This window comes from Myxine glutinosa, chromosome 2 (genome assembly GCF_964187855.1).
Source record: "Myxine glutinosa chromosome 2, kmMyxGlut1.1, whole genome shotgun sequence".
Classification (NCBI taxonomy): domain Eukaryota; kingdom Metazoa; phylum Chordata; class Myxini; order Myxiniformes; family Myxinidae; genus Myxine; species Myxine glutinosa.
In genome coordinates, this window is record NC_136262.1 from 241,454,867 (window position 1) to 241,471,384 (window position 16,518).

At 52.7% G+C, this 16,518-nt stretch overlaps 2 protein-coding genes across 8 annotated transcripts in view; one reads left to right on the top strand and one right to left on the bottom strand.

Moving 5' to 3' along the window:
• The window catches only part of CTBP1 (C-terminal binding protein 1), a 372,662-nt gene extending 362,999 nt beyond the window's left edge, over positions 1–9,663 (top strand). For all 7 annotated transcript variants that reach the window (XM_068106031.2, XM_068106032.2, XM_078772389.1 and 4 more), the window contains one exon: positions 5,261–9,663. In XM_068106031.2, the coding sequence (XP_067962132.1) occupies positions 5,261–5,459 (199 nt within the window). In that variant the 3' untranslated portion in view covers positions 5,460–9,663. The remainder of the gene's footprint in view (positions 1–5,260) is intronic.
• A 1,486-nt stretch (positions 9,664–11,149) lies between these two features.
• On the bottom strand, positions 11,150–16,013 carry LOC137420714 (uncharacterized). Its single transcript, XM_078772388.1, has 2 exons — positions 15,993–16,013; positions 11,150–13,812 (listed from the first exon to the last, which is right to left on the bottom strand). The coding sequence occupies exon 2, from the start codon at positions 13,799–13,801 to the stop codon at positions 12,284–12,286; it is 1,518 nt and encodes a 505-aa protein (XP_078628514.1). The 5' UTR covers positions 13,802–13,812; positions 15,993–16,013; the 3' UTR covers positions 11,150–12,283.
• Between the last annotated feature and the right edge of the window lie 505 nt (positions 16,014–16,518).

Consider the following 16,518-nt stretch of genomic DNA (forward strand, 5'->3'; position numbering starts at 1 on the left):
GGAAGAGACAGTAACCAGGGAGAGACACTTAGAAGTTGGGCACTTCCTGTGGGAGGAAGGATTCTGTGAAATAGATGTCTGGTTTATTGGCAGCGGCCTGGATTGAGAGATATTTCAGCTTTGAGTCGAGACCTCAGATGTTGGAGGTCCACCCAGTTATAGATAGGGGGAAGAGGCATTGGAATGGTGCAGGATGGTGTGTTGGGGGCGGGAGGAGGAGTGGAAGCTTTCTGGTGGAAAAGTGGTGAGGGTTTGAGTGTGTGGGGTGCGGGAAAAGGTTTATGTGTGGTGGGTACGGAGAAAGGTTTATGTGTGTGAGGGGGGTGGAGGAAAGATTGTGTATGTGTATGTGCGATGCAGGGGAAGGTTTGAATGTGTGGGATATGAGATAAGGTTTGAGCGTGTCAGGTGCAGGCGGAAGCATTGAGAGGGTGGGGTGAGGAGGGATACAGAAAGGGGGAACATAAAGCTTTGAGGTGGTGGGTGGGAGTGGAAGATTTTCCTGATTTCATATTCCCAACTATGACAAACTGAGATAAAGATGATGGGATGGTAGACTAAAATGCTTGTTGAACGCATGGCGAAATGCTGCATGTATTAGTGGGGTGAGACGGGAGGAGGATTCGGGGTTGTGGACGAGGTTCAGAGCTGACAAACACCTCAGAAGAATAATCCTTTTGAAGAAGAAGAGTGATACCGTGCCTATAGAAAGTCCAGACCCCCTTTCAAAATTTTCACCTTTTGTAGTCCCCCTCTCTCTCTCCCTCTCTCCCTCTCTCTCTCTCCCTCTCGCTCGCTCTCTCTCTCTCTCTCTCTCTCTCGCTCTCTCTCTCTCTCTCTCTCTCTCTCTCTCTCTGTCCCTCTACAGTCTCTCTCTCTCTCTGTCCCTCTACAGTCTCTCTCTCTCTCTCTCTCTCTCTCTCTCTCTCTGTCTCTGTCTCTGTCTTTCTCTCTCGCCCTCTCTATCTCCCTCTCCGTCTCCTCCCTCTCTCTCCACCCCTCCCTGCGTGCTTCCATTCCTGTGTGTGTCCCTCTCTGCTCATGTGCCCTCCTCTGCTCGTGCACCCCTCCCTGCTCATGCTCTCCTCTCTGCTTGCGCTCTCCTCCCTGCTCGCACTCCCCTCCATGCTCACGCCTCTCCCCGTGTGTGCTCCTCACTGCTTGCGTGCCCCTCCCTGCTTGCGTGCCCCTCCCTGCTTGCGTGCCCCTCCCTGGTTGCGCGTGCCTCCCGGCTTGCATGCCCCTCCCTGCTTGCGCACCCCTCCTTGCTTGCGCGCCCCTCCTTGCTTGCGCGCCCCTCCCTGCTTGCATGCCCCTCCCTGCTTGTGTGCTCCTCCCTGCTTGCGCACTCCTCCCTGCTCGCGTGCTCCTCCCTGCTTGCGCGCCCCTCCCTGCTCGTGCGCCCCTCCCTACTCGCGCGCCCCTCCCTGCTCACGCGCCCCTCCCTGCTCTCATGCTTCTCCCTGCTCACGTGCCCGTCCCTGCTCGCGCGCCCGTCCCTGCTCTCGTGCTTCTCCCTGCTCGCGCGCCCGTCCCTGCTCGCGCGCCCGTCCCTGCTCGCGCGCCCGTCCCTGCTCGCGCGCCCGTCCCTGCTCGCACGCCCGTCCCTGCTCTCGTGCTTCTCCCTGCTCGCGCGCCCATCCATGCTCACACTCCTCCCTGTGCCCACAAGTGTTTGTATGGTTTTGTTTTGGTTTTGGGGGATTTTTGCACGTTTGCTGTATTTTACAAGGTTGTCTATGCTTTGTGCATGTGCTCTTTGTGAGCCTAAACCGTGTTTTCATCCTTGGGCAATGTCCATCATGCCAGCTGGCTGGGTGTGGGTACTTCTCTCACCAGCCATGGCACCTCAGCAAAGGACTTCTGTGACTCATTGGGACTGACACAATCTGTCAATTTCCCGACCCGGATCTCGGTCAACAGAGCATCTTCACTTATAGACTTGGTTATGACAAACTTCCCTGCAAATGTCTGCTGCTCTTCTTCTGCTCCAATCAGTTCATCTGACCATATGCTTGTTATAACCAATCAGCCTGCTCCCAATTATCAGCAAAGTCATGGAATCCATCATTGCTTCGGATATCAAGTTAAAGTAGACGTCTCTCTGGCCATTCTCAGAGAGCCTCCTCAACTTCAACGAATCTGGCATTTCACTCAGGCCAACTGGCACTGTCTTCAAGCAGCCATAAATCATCTGGACTGGTCTCCCATCTCTACTGCCTCTGACATCAACTCATCCTGGGAATTCTTCCAAAGTAAACTGCTCTCTCTCATGCACAGATTTATCCCATCCCGTCTTCAGTTGTCATACCCTTCCTCCCATCCATGGTACACGGAATCTTGTGGTGAGGCAGTTGCCCTGAAACAACTTGCCTTCGCCTCCTGGAAGGCAAATCCAATGGAAGGCAATCTCATTTCCTTTCACAAAGCCTGGAACAAGTGTGTCTACCCTCAGGAGAGCCAGGAAACAATATCTCTCTTCTCTCAAGAGTGAACTCTCACACCTGTCTCCCTCTTCAAATCCTGGTGGCGTTTTGTCAAATCTGTTTCTGGTGTTTGTTCCCCCTCCATCCCCTGCCTTACCTCAAACGGCAACACAGTGGACTCCGCACGTGAAAAAGCTGAATGCCTCAACTCTGTGTTTGCCTCAAAATATTGTGTCCCAAACCCGTCTCTCTCTGTACCCACCGTACCCCGTAGTACCCAGCTGGCAGCTGCTCCTGGATTCTGTGTCCTTTTCTCCTGACAAGGTGGAGAAGTTTCTGTCAATCCTCGACTGATTCTGCAACTGGACCAGACAGCATCAGCCCACGGGTCCTAAAATCCTGCTCTGCCGCTCTTTCACACCCTCTCTCTGTTCTCGTCACCCTCTCTTTTGCTCAAGGTCATCTGCCATCAGCTTGGAAATCAGCCAACATTGCCGCTTTACACAAAAAAGGTGCTAAAACAGATCCTTACAACTACAGACCAATCAGCCTGCTCCCAATTATCAGCAAAGTCATGGAATCCATCATTGCTTCAGATATCAAATCCTTCCTCTTCTCCAATGGCTTGATCTCTGATCATCAATTTGCATTCAGACCAGGTCATTCTACTCTGGACATGCTGCTTCTGCTGTCTCAACAATGGATGGAGGTCCTCAATGTCAAACAGGAAATTATAGCTGTCTCCCTTGACATATCACATGCCTTCGATACGGTCTGGCACCCCGCTCTGCTCACCAAACTCTCCTCTTATGGTATCCATGGAAATCTCCACGCTTGGCTTGCGGACTTCCTCTCTAGTCATAGTCAATGTGTGGCCCTGAATAGGTTTCTCTCTTCTCCCCTTCCTGTTCAGGCTGGAGTTCCCCAAGGCAGTGTTCTGGGCCCTGTGCTTTTTCTGGTCTTCATCAATGATCTCTCCGACTCTCTGGAAAATCCTCTCTATATCTTTGCTGATGACTCCACTATCTGCCGCTCCATTCCTCATCCCTCAGATCGGCAGTCTGCAGCCTCCTCACTCTCTGCAGACCTGGACAAAATCACAGACTGGTCAAACAAGTGGAACATGTCTTTCAATCCTGACAAATCTTACACTCTTGCTATGTCTCTCCGAAAAGACCATCCGGACAACCCTCCGATCTACTTTCTCAACAATCCTCTCCAAGAAGTTCTGTCACTCAAGCTCTTGGGTCTCACAATCTGCCATGATCTTTCCTGGGAAAACCACATTTCTAAGCTGGCCGACAATGCCAGTCGCTGACTCGGCATCCTCTGTCGTGCGAAGGCCTTCCTTGACACACCTGAGCTCCTCACCACATACAAGGCTTTCATCCTCAGCTCAATGGAATACTGTTCTCCCCTCTAGGCTGGTGCTCCTGCCTCACACCTATCTCGGCTTCACACTGTTGAAACCAAAGCTTTCAGAATCATTGGAATCTCCCGCAATGAAGCCAACTCCGAGGGCCTTTCACTCACTCACCGCAGGCAGGTTGGTGGTCTTTCTGTCTTCTACCGACTCCTCTCTGGCCTAGCCCCACAGCCGTGTCTGTGCTCTGTCCCTCAAATACTCCTACAGGTCGCACAAGATCTGCCAGCAACCCTCTTCTGGTGAAACTGCCAAAATCAAGACTCTCTACTCACCTTCACTCTTTTCTCCCACCTCTGGAACAAACTCCCTCACTCTCTTCGATCTCACTCCTCCCTCCAGGCCTTTAAAACAGCTATTCACCACCATTTCTTATCTTCCCCCATCCAAAACCTTGATCTTTTCTACCCCCGTTAATTCACCCCAGATCCACTTTTCTGAAATACCGACTTCTTTCCTGGAAGTCCTAGTTGTGTCCATTTGTTTTATACCTCTCCCACCCCCCCCCCCCCCCCCACCAAGCCCTCTCCCTCCCACAGATCTCCCGATGTCCCTGCTCTCAAATGTTGTACTTGTGCGCTTCCTCCTCTCTCCCCATCTTGTGTCCCGCTCCCTTTATTTTGTCTTATGTGTCCGTTTTTGTTTTTTTTGTCATTAATGTTAACTCTTACACGAGCCTCGATCCTGTATACGAAAAAAAGAAAAATCTGAATATGGATTCGGATATTGAGAATTATTTAATATTATAAGTGATTCTTCACCATTGGGAGACAGGGCCAAAAACGATACATAGCAGGATACCTCAAAAAGTTATGGATGGATTTGGATGAAACTTGTTGTCCAGGTTGTGTGTGTGACAAGGAAGAATCGATTCAATTTTGGTGAAGATCTGGATTCGGATCCAGCTTGTATAATTTTTTGTTTTTTAAGTGATTCTTCACCATTGAGTGATATGACCAACCAGGTGGAGGTATGCTCTCTACTGAGTGCCGTTCTAGTTTTCATTGTGTTTTGTGATCCTTATGATAAAGTATGGTAATATCTCACTTTTTCTACAACTAATATATCAGTGGCCAATAATGTCATGAAGGTTTTGTATAATGTAATGGAAAGTCAGGCCTCCTTTATTTTTGCTCCCTGCTTATTGTATGCAGTCTTTGCTAGAACTCAGACTGCACCCATTAAGTAATCACCTGTGCACACATACCTCCTGCATTTCATCACTGAAGGCACATATTTCATTGCCTGCCTGCACCTGCAGTGAGATCGTGTCCAGGTTTAAGCATTGTTTGTGCTGGGAGAAATATATCAACACAACTGATGGCCATGGCAGTCTCTTTGGGTAGACTCAGAGTGTTTGTGCTGCTCTCCTGAGTCACTATGGAAAACATACCTGGTGTGTATCTTGCAGGTTTCCTGGTGTCGTGGGCGTGCCATCTGGAGTTGAAGGTCTTGTGCCCATTCCTCATGGTCTTGCCTCTGTCGCCACGCATCCTCCCCACACACCATCTCCGGGCCTGGGAAAAGCCGAGGGGGAGCGTGAAGGCCTGCCTCCAGGGCCACATAACCCAATGGGCCGTGAACCCGGAGACGATGGTCGGGGAAAGTAGTGGAGGGTGTTAGCAGATTGGATACAGTTAAGAGGTTCAATGGTTTTCAGCAATGGTGTTTATGGGTGGGAATAGATGTTACACAAAGGGGAAGAAGCATATTTTGAGTAGGAATGGGGAGAGGGGGGTTATAGTCGGAAGGCTGTGGGATAATTTTGAATTTGCTTATAGAGGGAAATGGAGTATTAGAGAAGCCCCCTGATTTTAGAGAAGGAGATGTCATTCCAATCCAAAAGTCCTCTCAGTGCTCCCCTGAAGGGTCTTTTGGGGTTTTCTTTTACGAGAGCCTCACTTGAAAGTGAGTTCCCAATTGTCTCGTGGGAATGCGTTCAGTGTTCAGCACTTGCCTTGCATCTCTCTCACTCTCAGTCTCTATATTTGTTTGTCTGTCTTTCTCTATTTGTCAGTCAGTCTTTCTAGCCTTTTTCTTTCTATCTAGCATCTCTCTCTCTCTCTCTCTCTGTTTCTCTTTCTCTTTCTCGCTTTCTCTCTCTCTTTCTCCCTCTCACTCTCTTCCACCCCCCCCCCCCCCCCCCTCTCTCTCTCTCCCCCTCTCTCTCTCTCCCTCTCTCTCTCTCTCTCTCTCTCTCCCCCTCTCTCCCTCTCTCTCCCTCCCTCCCTCCCTCTCTCCTCATCTCTCTCTCCCTCTCTCCTCATCTCTCTCTCCCTCTCTCCTCATCTCTCTCTCCCTCCCTCTCTCCTCATCTCTCTCCCTCCCTCTCTCCTCATCTCTCTCTCTCTCTCTCTTTATCTCCCTCTCACACTCTCTCTCTTATCTCCCTCTCACACTCTCTCTCTTATCTCCCTCTCACTCCCCCTCCCCCTCTCTCGATGTCTATCTCGATGTCTATCTCATTCGATCCATCTCTGTCTCTCATTAGCCCCATCTCTCTCGCTCCATCTCTCTCGCTCCATCTGTGTCTTGTGTATGTCCCCCTTTCCCCCATCTGTGTCCCTCTCGCACCGCTGTCCGTCTCCCTCTCGCCACGTCAGTCCGTCCCTCTCGCCACGTCAGTCTGCCCCTCTCGCATCTTCTGTCCGTCCCTCTCACATCATCTGTCAGTCTCTCTTTACCTGTCCACCTGTCCCTCTTGCACCGTCTGTCCGTTTCGCTCATCCATCTAACTCTGCCCGTTCATCCATCTGCTTCGACCCACACCTTGTCGTCCATCTGCTTCGACCCACACCTCGTCGTCCATCTGCTTCGACTCGCACCTCATTGTCCGTCTGCTTCAACCCACCTCATCTGTCTGCATCGCTCTGTCTGCATCCATATTTTTGCCTCGCTCCATCCGTCTTTCTACCTTGCTCTGTCTGTCTTTCTGCCTCGCTCCGTTCATCCGTATTTCTGCCTCGCTCCATCCGTCCATCTTTCTACCTCGTTCCGTCCGTCCATCTTTCTGTGTCGGTCTGTCGTTCTCACTCCATCTGTCCCTGCTCAGCTTTGTCTGTCTGTCTTTTACCCTCCAGCTCCGTCCGTCCGTCTTTTTCTGCTCAGCTCCGTGTTTCCCAGTTCTGTCCGTCTCTGCCCAGCTCCGTGTTTGTGCCCACGTATGTGTGTATGATTTTATCCTCTCTTTCTGCATCTCTTTTTCTCTGCATGTTCTCGGCAAGAAGTGTTGTGTTTAGCCACACATCACAGAGCCCAAGCAAGGTTGCGTGTCCATGTACATAAAACTCCAATCCCACCTCACTCTTCATTGTCATGGTAGAATGGGGGAGATTTAAACCTCATCTGTACCTACTTGATGCTGATTGACTTTAGCTTATTCTCTTTTCTTTCGTTCATTGTCGGTCAAGATAGACACCTTTTGTACAACCGCAAACCGCTGTACAAAGCGCCTGGTGGAGAGTGGGGTGTGAGGTTGGGATGTGAAGGGAGGTTGCTTGGTAAGGCATAATGCTCGAGACTTTGCCAAGGTATCCCTGGCATCACAGACGAGTGCAGCTTGTGCTGACAGAGCATTACATTGTAAGTGGAAAACGAAACCTTTTAATCGTTGTGCTGAATTTCTTGGTGCAATGTTGTGGAAGAGATTCATCCACACTGTTGGTGCATCCCTTTTTCCCCACAACGGGGTGTTAAGCCGAGCATGCTAAATTTTGCTGGTTGGCATCTTTTTCCCGTATTTTTTTGGGTAGGGCGGATGTGCTGGATGAAAGGTATCGTTCCTTTTTGGTCATGTATCAATGTGTTTGTTTCCCTTAAGTTTGTGGCCTAATCATGAAATGAGGGATGTTTTTTTGTTTTTTCTTTTTTGTGGTCCCACCCGTTCACCAACTTTGGCCTCACGCCGCCGTGGCTTTCCCAGCAGGCTCCGCTCATCCGATCACCCATCGCCATGGCCAAGGAATCGTGTGACCGGTACCGTTAGCAAATGTTCCGTTCAAAGTGCACTGCACGGGAGGCACAACATCTGGAATGATGATGCCAGGCCTTTCCACGAGGCCCAAGGAATCGGCAACGCCCGTCGGCCTCCTCGTAGCCCCCGGCCTTCTCTATTTAACTCGCTGCTGCTGCAGAGATCACTGTGCACCCAAAGCCACACACCATCACCCAGTATAAGGTTCTACAGTTGGAATTTGCTTTTCATGTTCAACTTCTCATTACATTTATATCGTTACGCTCGTGTTGCATTGTCATTTTTGAAACCTTTTGCCATCTGCTTCCAACTGTGCTGTTCAAAGATTTTGTGGAAAAGGTCAATAATAGAGATTGATGAAGACAAAACTTCATTGACCGCCTTGTTTTGCTAATTTCACATTTTTTTTGCTTACCTAAATTAACCCTTTTTGTGCATTCCTTCAAATGTCAACAAATGTCTGTGGTGTGAACTGGCAAACTTAATTTTTGTTGTTGTTTTTTGCCTCTTTTTTTTTTTTGTTTTTTTTTGTTTTTGTTCTTCTTCCTGACATGAAACTTGGAAACCTTTTGAATTGTTCTTGTTTACCTCGTCAAAGCTGATGGTCTGTTTTAAAACTTGGCTTCTTGATGTGGTGAGGAAGTTTCTAAAAAGGTTGGTGGGGCAGCGCCGCGGTCGAGCCCGGCCTTTCCACTGAAGTAGCGCAGGCGGGCCGCGCCGACGAGGCGTCACAAGGAGCAGCGGCGGTATCGGAAGATCGTTCGCTGCCACGTCGACGAGCCCTGTTCCGGGGAGGCACGGCCACGGCCTACAAAGACTTTTTATGGGACGGCCCGGTGTACCTTCCGAACGGTGCCGCCCGGCGTGGCTGTCGCCCTGGGACGCAGTTTGCAGCCGTTTTTTGTAGCACTGATCTTTGCAGGCAGGCACCACTCCACCATGGTATATATATATATATAAATATATATATAAAGACAAGCATACATTTTTCTACTGCATGGAGTTGTTTTCAAACCCATTGGTTTCTCTTAGCCGTTTGCTTCATCGTACGTGCGACGGGCACGAGCGACAGACAGAGAGAGCACGTGGGTTTTGAAGACCAAACGAAGATCCAAATAAACCGGCGCAGACACCGTTTGTATAACTGCAATATAAAGTCGTTTGTTCATTTCCGTGGTGTGTTTTGTGCCTCTTACTTCTGATTTTAGTCCATCGGTGCAAGAGCTGCGCGTTCGAACCCGCGACTGCTTCTCGGTCGCCTGGCGGTCGCGGCGCATGGACCCCGATCGGACGTGCGGGGCACCGAGGGCGGTGCCCGGGAGGTCACGCGTCGACCCTCCCCGATTTGGGTGGCATGATCAACACTCGCACAACCCCGTCGCAGCTGTTAAAAAAAACAAAAAAACAATCTCCGTTTGGCTTTAACAGAAATTTAAAAAAAAAAGAAAGAAAAACAATTTTGTAATTTTTTTTATTTTAATGAATGTGATTTAAGAAACAATTTATTATAGGCTTTGTTTCTGACGTCCGCAGTAACAATGGAGTTTCATTTTAAAAGGGTTTTGCTCAGACTATGTTTTGTACCGGAAGTTGGCATGCCTGCGATGTTTGTCGCAACGCTTGTTTTGCTCAAGATAAACCCGCCTTGTGTTTCTCAACCCTTGGACTTCAGTAGGTAACCCTGCTACTCTGATTGTACTGTTTTTACTAGTTGCAGTAGAGTTGAAGACTAGGTTAGTAGTTGTGTTCCTGCTTTGTGTGGAAAAAAAAAGACTTTGTAGTTATATAGGGTAGTTCCCTGAATCACTGTGACATTTTAAAATAAATGTGTTAAAAACGAAGCACGTGGTGTGTCCTGGTCACATATTCCCGTGCACTGTATCGGTGTCCGTCCATGTACGCGTGTGTACGAGGAATGAAACGGCGAACGTGTGTTCTTCCCGAGTCTCTCGGAATCGTTCGGGTGTACGAGGGGGGGGGGGCTTCCCCCTCCCGGCGTCGACTTCCCCCTCCCGGCGTCGACTTGGCCCCGATGACGCGCGACGAGCAGCTCGAGACCGGGACCGCGCGGGACGTTCGGCGCTTTGTCCGCGAGACGTTAATTAACTCGGCTCCGCGCGTCTTGTTGGGGACTCCGAGCGGTCGCTCCCGACACCTTATAAAATTATCGCCTCCGCTCTCGAGGAAAGAGCCGCGCGAAAGAGAGAGGGAGGATGAGGGGCGGCGGAGAGTTTAAGGGGAGGGGGAGGTCGAGGAGGGCTGTATTCGCGGCGAGCGAGTAAGCTCGGAATATAAACTGCGTTCCGAGTCCACAGGGGCCCTTCCTGTGGCCGCGCTCGACGAGAGCGATTATGGGCCCCGTCGGGGGGAGGACCGCGGCGGAACAATGAGCTGGTTAAGTTGCTCGGGCGCGGAATCTCCTCGCGTCCCGCACTCCCGCAGACACACACACGGGTAACGAGTGCACGTCGAAGCACTCGTCACTGTACCCGCCGACATGTACGTGTGTTCGCGTACAGTACGAGCGCCGTGCTCGTCATGCAGCCTTGTGTTTAATATTGTAACGAACCAGTGAACGTGACTGCTGAACGGAACGTGCGGGGTGCACCCGTCACATATGTATACTTTAAAACTCGTGTCCACGTGTGACGTCCGTACGTGTGTGCACGTTTTCTTTGACTCGTAATTGCCCCACGGGCTCCGCGACGACGCAGGGAACATGGCAGCCGACGAGGCAGAACGGGGCGACCCCCCCCCCCCCCTTCTCCACGTCGCTGCCTAATTACCCCGATTAAACCGCCCCGGCGTTAATTTGCCGCTAAAAGCGCCTCCGATTCGCTCTCTTGTTTGAGGGTCGCCACGTCGAGCGTCACCCGCGGCCGATGGGCCCTGGAGGCCCCCGGGGTGACGTTCCGGTACGTGACCCGGACACGCGGCCACGTCGCTCCGCTCGGGTTTGTAGTCGAGAGGTTCTGCCCCGGAGGTGTTCGCGTGATTTATCGTCACCCTTCCCTCGTCGCTTCGAAGCCCCGAATGATTTAGCTTTAGCTGCTCGTGTGCTCGGTCCATCGAGAGCGGATCCTCGAGCATTAGCACCGCGGTTAATGCACATCCTTCGGACACCGGGGACATGTCGAACCGCTTTCTCTGTCCACATTTACATTTCAGAACTCACACTTGGGGAGAAAAAATAATTATAATACTGCTAATAAAAGGTCTTCCTCTCGTTAATAGGCCGACGTGCTCCTGCTTCAACCATTACGCCAACTCCCACCAGGCGTTGTGACGTCATCTCGCACGGCGCCCATTCAAGAGGACTCGTTGAAGTGCGGAACTTCGTTTATTAAACACAAACAAATTGTACAACAGTCCTGAAATGTCGTTTATCATAAATAGTGTACCAGATGTAAAGTATTTCATCTAATCTGGGACAGTTAATATTAGTTACATAAACAGGTAACATAACAACGAATCGAATACACAGTCATAAAATGACACCTACAGTATGCACTGTCGATTACAGGTTCTAGGTCTTAATGGTCGCAGGACAACGCCGAGAGTTTTCAATAGTGGAAGATATTACTTGGTTGTTTCTTTATACATCACTCTCATCTAAAACTGGAAATAAGAAAGAAAAACGAAAACAGCAAAGTGTTGGCATGAAGGGAGCCTAGACCTATCCGACCCATCTTATGCCAACCGACGCCCCTTTGCCAACCACCCCCTTCCCTGCCCCACACGAGCGAGTTACAATACAAACGTGACAGCAACCAAAAAGAGCAAATGCTACATCTTACAGCATTGGGCCTGTACCTCGGAGGAGGGCATTAAACTAGCGGGTGAGGGGACACCGTACTCTACATCACACACCTGGCACCTGTGCCCTCCAGGGCACAGGGCCGAGTCCCTTACTGCTCGCAGGTTAGGCACTCCGTATTAGCCACAAACTCTCATCTTCCCAACCACATCATCATCATCATGAGGGGACAAGGCCAATCCTTCATGTCACCGATTAAAACAGCAGCGATGAAAGTTCAACGCCATTTTCTTGGCCCACGTGTCAAAAGGCGGATGTTCGACATGACGTGCAACCTGGGATGAAAATGGAGGGAAATGCAGGGGTCACATCTGCTTTGAGCTGGGATGTAAAAGTGTGATTTCAAATAAAAACCAAAAAAAAAAAAAAGAGGAAAAAAGCCATCACTTTCCATTATCATCTCCAGCAATTCAGTTCATTTGTACACCCTGGTACTCCATGGCATGGAGGAGGTTTCTTCACCCTGGTACTCCATGGTATGGAGGTTTCTACAGACTAGGCCCGGAGGACTCGGTGGCATGCACGACTCCATTGCCGTCCTGAAGCGACCCGCGGGTGTAAGTGAGGTCGATGCGTGATGGGTTCACATCAGGTGATGCGATCGAGCTAGTCTGAGCCAGAGATGCAGACGAAGGGAACGTGTATCAAGCACTGGGCAGGGGTCGGGACATGTCTGTCGCACGTCGCGGTTCGGGACCGACTTCTCCGGCCCGTTCGTGCGCGCGCCGGTGGTCCTGCAGGTACCACTTGGTGGTGTAGCGCTTTCCACAAACGTCGCAAGCAAACAGGAGAACTCCGACGTGTTTGAGGACGTGAATGGTAAGCGCAGAAGATGTTTTGCATCGTAGGCCGCAGCACGAGCAGGTGAGGCTGCTCCTGTCGACGTGGTGTCTCTTCGCGTGCTCCCGCACACAGGCAAACTCTGTGGCCAAAGCCTTGCCACATATTTGGCAAGCCGCACGGGCAGCCGAACCTGGCCCTGGCAATCCTCCGGTGACCGAAGGAGTCTGCGGTGTTGACGCCGGCGGAGCTGCTGGTTGTGGTTGTGGTTGTGGTGGTGGTGGTGGCGGAGGTGGCGGTGGAGGCTGAGTGGCAGGAGGAACCGTGGGGGTGGCTGGCACCGACGGAACCGGGACCGACCGCCTGGAAGATCCGTCCTCATGACGCAGTGGAGGTTGAGGAGGTGGTGGAGGAGACACTTCGGCAGCAACGACTCGAGCGAGGGACGGAGGAAGCGAGGCGATTGGCAGGCTGGGCTGTGGGCACAGCATCGGCGCAGGTGGGCGTATGTCTGGTGGCACGTTTCGGGTTAGATGCCCAAAGTAGTCGGCGTAATCATACGGCGCTTGGGGCTCGAGCCAACCGGGAAGCAGACCTTCATCAGGTGCACCATGGAGACGCCCGTGCGCCGTCCTTTCGTGTGCCCTCCGGTGCTCGTCCAGGTGCCATTTGGTCGGGTAACGCTTTCCACACAGGTCACAGGCGAACAGGTAGATGCCCATGTGCCTCAGAACGTGAACCGTAAGCGACGACGTGCTCTTGCATTGTGCGCTGCAACTCAGGCATGCCAGGGCCTGCTTGTCCATGTGCCGCTTGGCATGGCTTCTCAGTGCCACAAAATCAGCTGGCAAGGCCTCGCCGCAGAGCTGGCACACTCCAGGTCCATCACAACGGGTCATCAAAGTGCCCGGTACTCCGCTCCCAATCGCCCCCAGCACGCCATTACCATTGGTCTCAAGAACAGGATCCTGGGAATGCTCGGCGCGACGCATGCCAATGTGCACGGGTGGCATGCCGTTGGCGAGATGAGCATGACGTGCACCCGCATTTTCTCGGACCATCTCGAGGATGGTGTACGTCTTCTCGCAGCCGGCCTCGCCCTCACGCACGACCGTGGGCGGGAAACCATCGGTTTGGTTGTTGATCTTCCAAGGCGCCCTCGCGGCCTCTCCCCAAAGCTGGCTACCCCAGGGTAGACCGGCCATGTGCCGCGGGTTGAAATCCCACGGTGCCCGCTGGCCTTGCTCCCAGAGCTGACCAGCGGCCGGCGGTAGTCCCGGGTGTGCACCCAGCTCCCACGGTGCCCGCTGCTCCCACAGCTGCCCTCCCCATGGCAACATCTCTGGAAAAAATGGATTTATCTCCGTGTAGTTACTGTCCATGGCATTCAGGCCTGGAGAGGGCCCAGTAAAGGTGGTGGCAGCACAGGAAGTTCAGGGTGAGGCCAGGCAGGAGTCGGTCGGTGAGAGCAGGGGAACAGGGAGAGGGAAAAAAAATATAATAATGGTTAAGGTAAACGAACAAATCGCATGGGGGGGGGGGGGGTGGGGTAGAGTTTGTGATGAGGGAGATGTAAGGAGCAGGAGAGGGAGGAGCATTGGGGGGAGAGAGGGGGCAAAAAAATAATGGTTAAGGTAAACTAGCAAATCGCATGGGGGGAGGGGGGAGAGTTTGTGATGAGGGAGATGTAAGGAGCAGGAGAGGGAGGGGAATTGGGGAGAGAGGGGGCAAAAAATAATGGTTAAGGTAAACTAACAAATCGCATGGGGGGGGGGGGAGAGTTTGTGATGAGGGAGATGTAAGGAGAGGGAGGGGAATTGGGGAGAGAGGGGCAAAAAATAATGGTTAAGGTAAACGAACAAATCGCATGGGGGGTGGGGGGGAGTTGATGATGGAGATGTAAGGAGCAGGAGAGGGATGGGAATTGGGGAGAGAGGCAAAAAATAATGGTTAAGGTAAACAAACAAATCGCAAGGGGAGGGGGGGGAGAGTTTGTGATGAGGGAGATGTAAGGAGCAGGAGAGGGAGGGGAATTGGGGGGAGAGGGGGCAAAAAATAATGGTTAAGGTAAATGAACAAATTGCAAGGGGGGGTGGGGGCAGAGTTTGTGATGAGGGAGATGTAAGGAGCAGGAGAGGGAGGGGAATTGGGGGGAGAGGGGGCAAAAAATAATGGTTATGGTAAACGAACAAATCGCATGGGGGGGAGGGGGTGGGAGTTGATGATGAGGGAGATGTAAGGAGAGGGAGGGGAATTGGGGAGAGGAGGCAAAAAATAATGGTTACGGTAAACGAACAAATCGCAGGGGGGGGGAGGAGGGAGTTTGTGATGAGGGAGATGTAAGGCGCAGGAGAGGGAGGGGAGTTGGGGAGAGAGGGCCAAAAAAATAATGGTTAAGGTAGAATAAATCACATGGGGGAGGGGGGGAGAGGTTGTGATGAGGGAGATGTAAGGGGCAGGAGAGGGAGGGGAGTTGGGGAGAGTGCAAAAAAAATAATGGTTACGGTAAACGAACAAATCGCATGGGGGGGGGGGGGGGAGGAGTTGGTGATGAGGGAGATGTAAGGGGAAGGAGAGTGAGGGGAATTGGGGAGAGAGGAGGCTTAGGTGGAAACACCTCAGGTGGGAGAGGGACACAATGAGGGAAGCTCACAACTACGGCGGCGCTACGATTGATCGCCTTCCCGGGCGCCGACTGCGCGTCCCGGACGCAACTTTCCCCACAGCAGCTGCCGTCGCTACTGGCGGGTCGCGGCCGCTGGCGCCGCGCCACAGGTCCGGCCATAAGAGCCCTCTGGAGTGGAAGGGGGTAGGGGAGGTCGAGCGGCGGGAGACGGACGAGGGGACGCGCGGGGGTATGTGAGAGGACGAGGCGGAAACAGAATCAGAAACAAAACGGATAAAGAGATCGAGGTACAAGATGAAGAGGAGATCGACACAGAGGGAGAGATTAAGGAAAGACGCACCGGCCCGGGGCAGCGACGAGGTGAGCCATGGAGGAACGACGGGCAAAGGTATCGAGGGGGTGAAGGGAGAAAGAATAAAAAGGAGAAAAATTACACACGAGGAGCGAAACGAGTTGCTTTGAGGGAATGGAAAAGAGGAGGAAAAAAACCCCCAAACGTTCGCTCTAAAACGCCATCAGTTGGGATTCAGGCATTCTCGTCATAATGGCAGCGATATGGAAAAAAAAGCCTCGGCCTACGCCTGGGATTTATTACACCTCGTCTGCGTGTCCATCCGTGCGCCCGGGGCGACCGCTGCCCCCCTCGGCTACCCCTCCGCGTCCCCCTCCCCTCCCACGCCCTGCGGTCTGAGGGCCGAGAGGGGCCCCGGGCGGCCCGAGGTGCACAGACCGCAGTCGCGACCCCGCGGCTAATTGACAACGACGCGTGGCCGGAGGGAACCGGGAGGAAGGGGCGCACAGAGGGGCGGGGGAGGTCGTGGAGAAAGCACCAGAAACCGGGGTTCGGGTCTTCATGAAGAGGGGGGTGAACGGACGAGGGAACCGAAGAGGAAAAAACATTCAAACTCCAAAAACGTCTCTTTTCCGTGTCAATAATAATTAATCACCGGCTCTCGGAACCCACCTCGTCTCCTCCCTCGAACACCCCGACATCACCCCTACCCCTCCACCCTCAGCTCCCTTGGCAGCGCCGGCAAGAGAAGCACAACACCCCCTCCCTCCTTAAATACAGCCCACCCAACACTCTCCTATATCTCCCTCTCTGTGTCTATCTCTTCCTCTCTGTGTCTATCTGTCCCTCTCTCTCTCCTCCACACCCCACTTCACTCCCTCCCACCTTCTCTCTCTCTCTCTCTCTCTCTTTCTCCGTACCCCTCACCCCTCCCCTCTCCTCCACGGTTCCCTCCCTGAGGCGAGAGCGAACGAAGCAATTAAGCGCGGGCTCCGCGCGCGCGGCGAGTTTGCGTTTCACTCACATCAGCGGCCGCGCGCTCGGCGTGTCCGGGGCCCCGCGCGCCGCGGACATCTCATCCGCCTCGGGAACGGGGAACGCCGCGGGAGAGCGCATGCGCGCACCCCCATCTCTCTCTCATACACACGAACGCATACAACAAGCCCCCCGGACCCCTCCCC

Bases quoted from the DNA above. Each gene is read 5' to 3' on its own strand.
- LOC137420714 (XM_078772388.1), bottom strand. From the start codon at position 13,801: ATGGACAGTAACTACACGGAGATAAATCCATTTTTTCCAGAGATGTTG.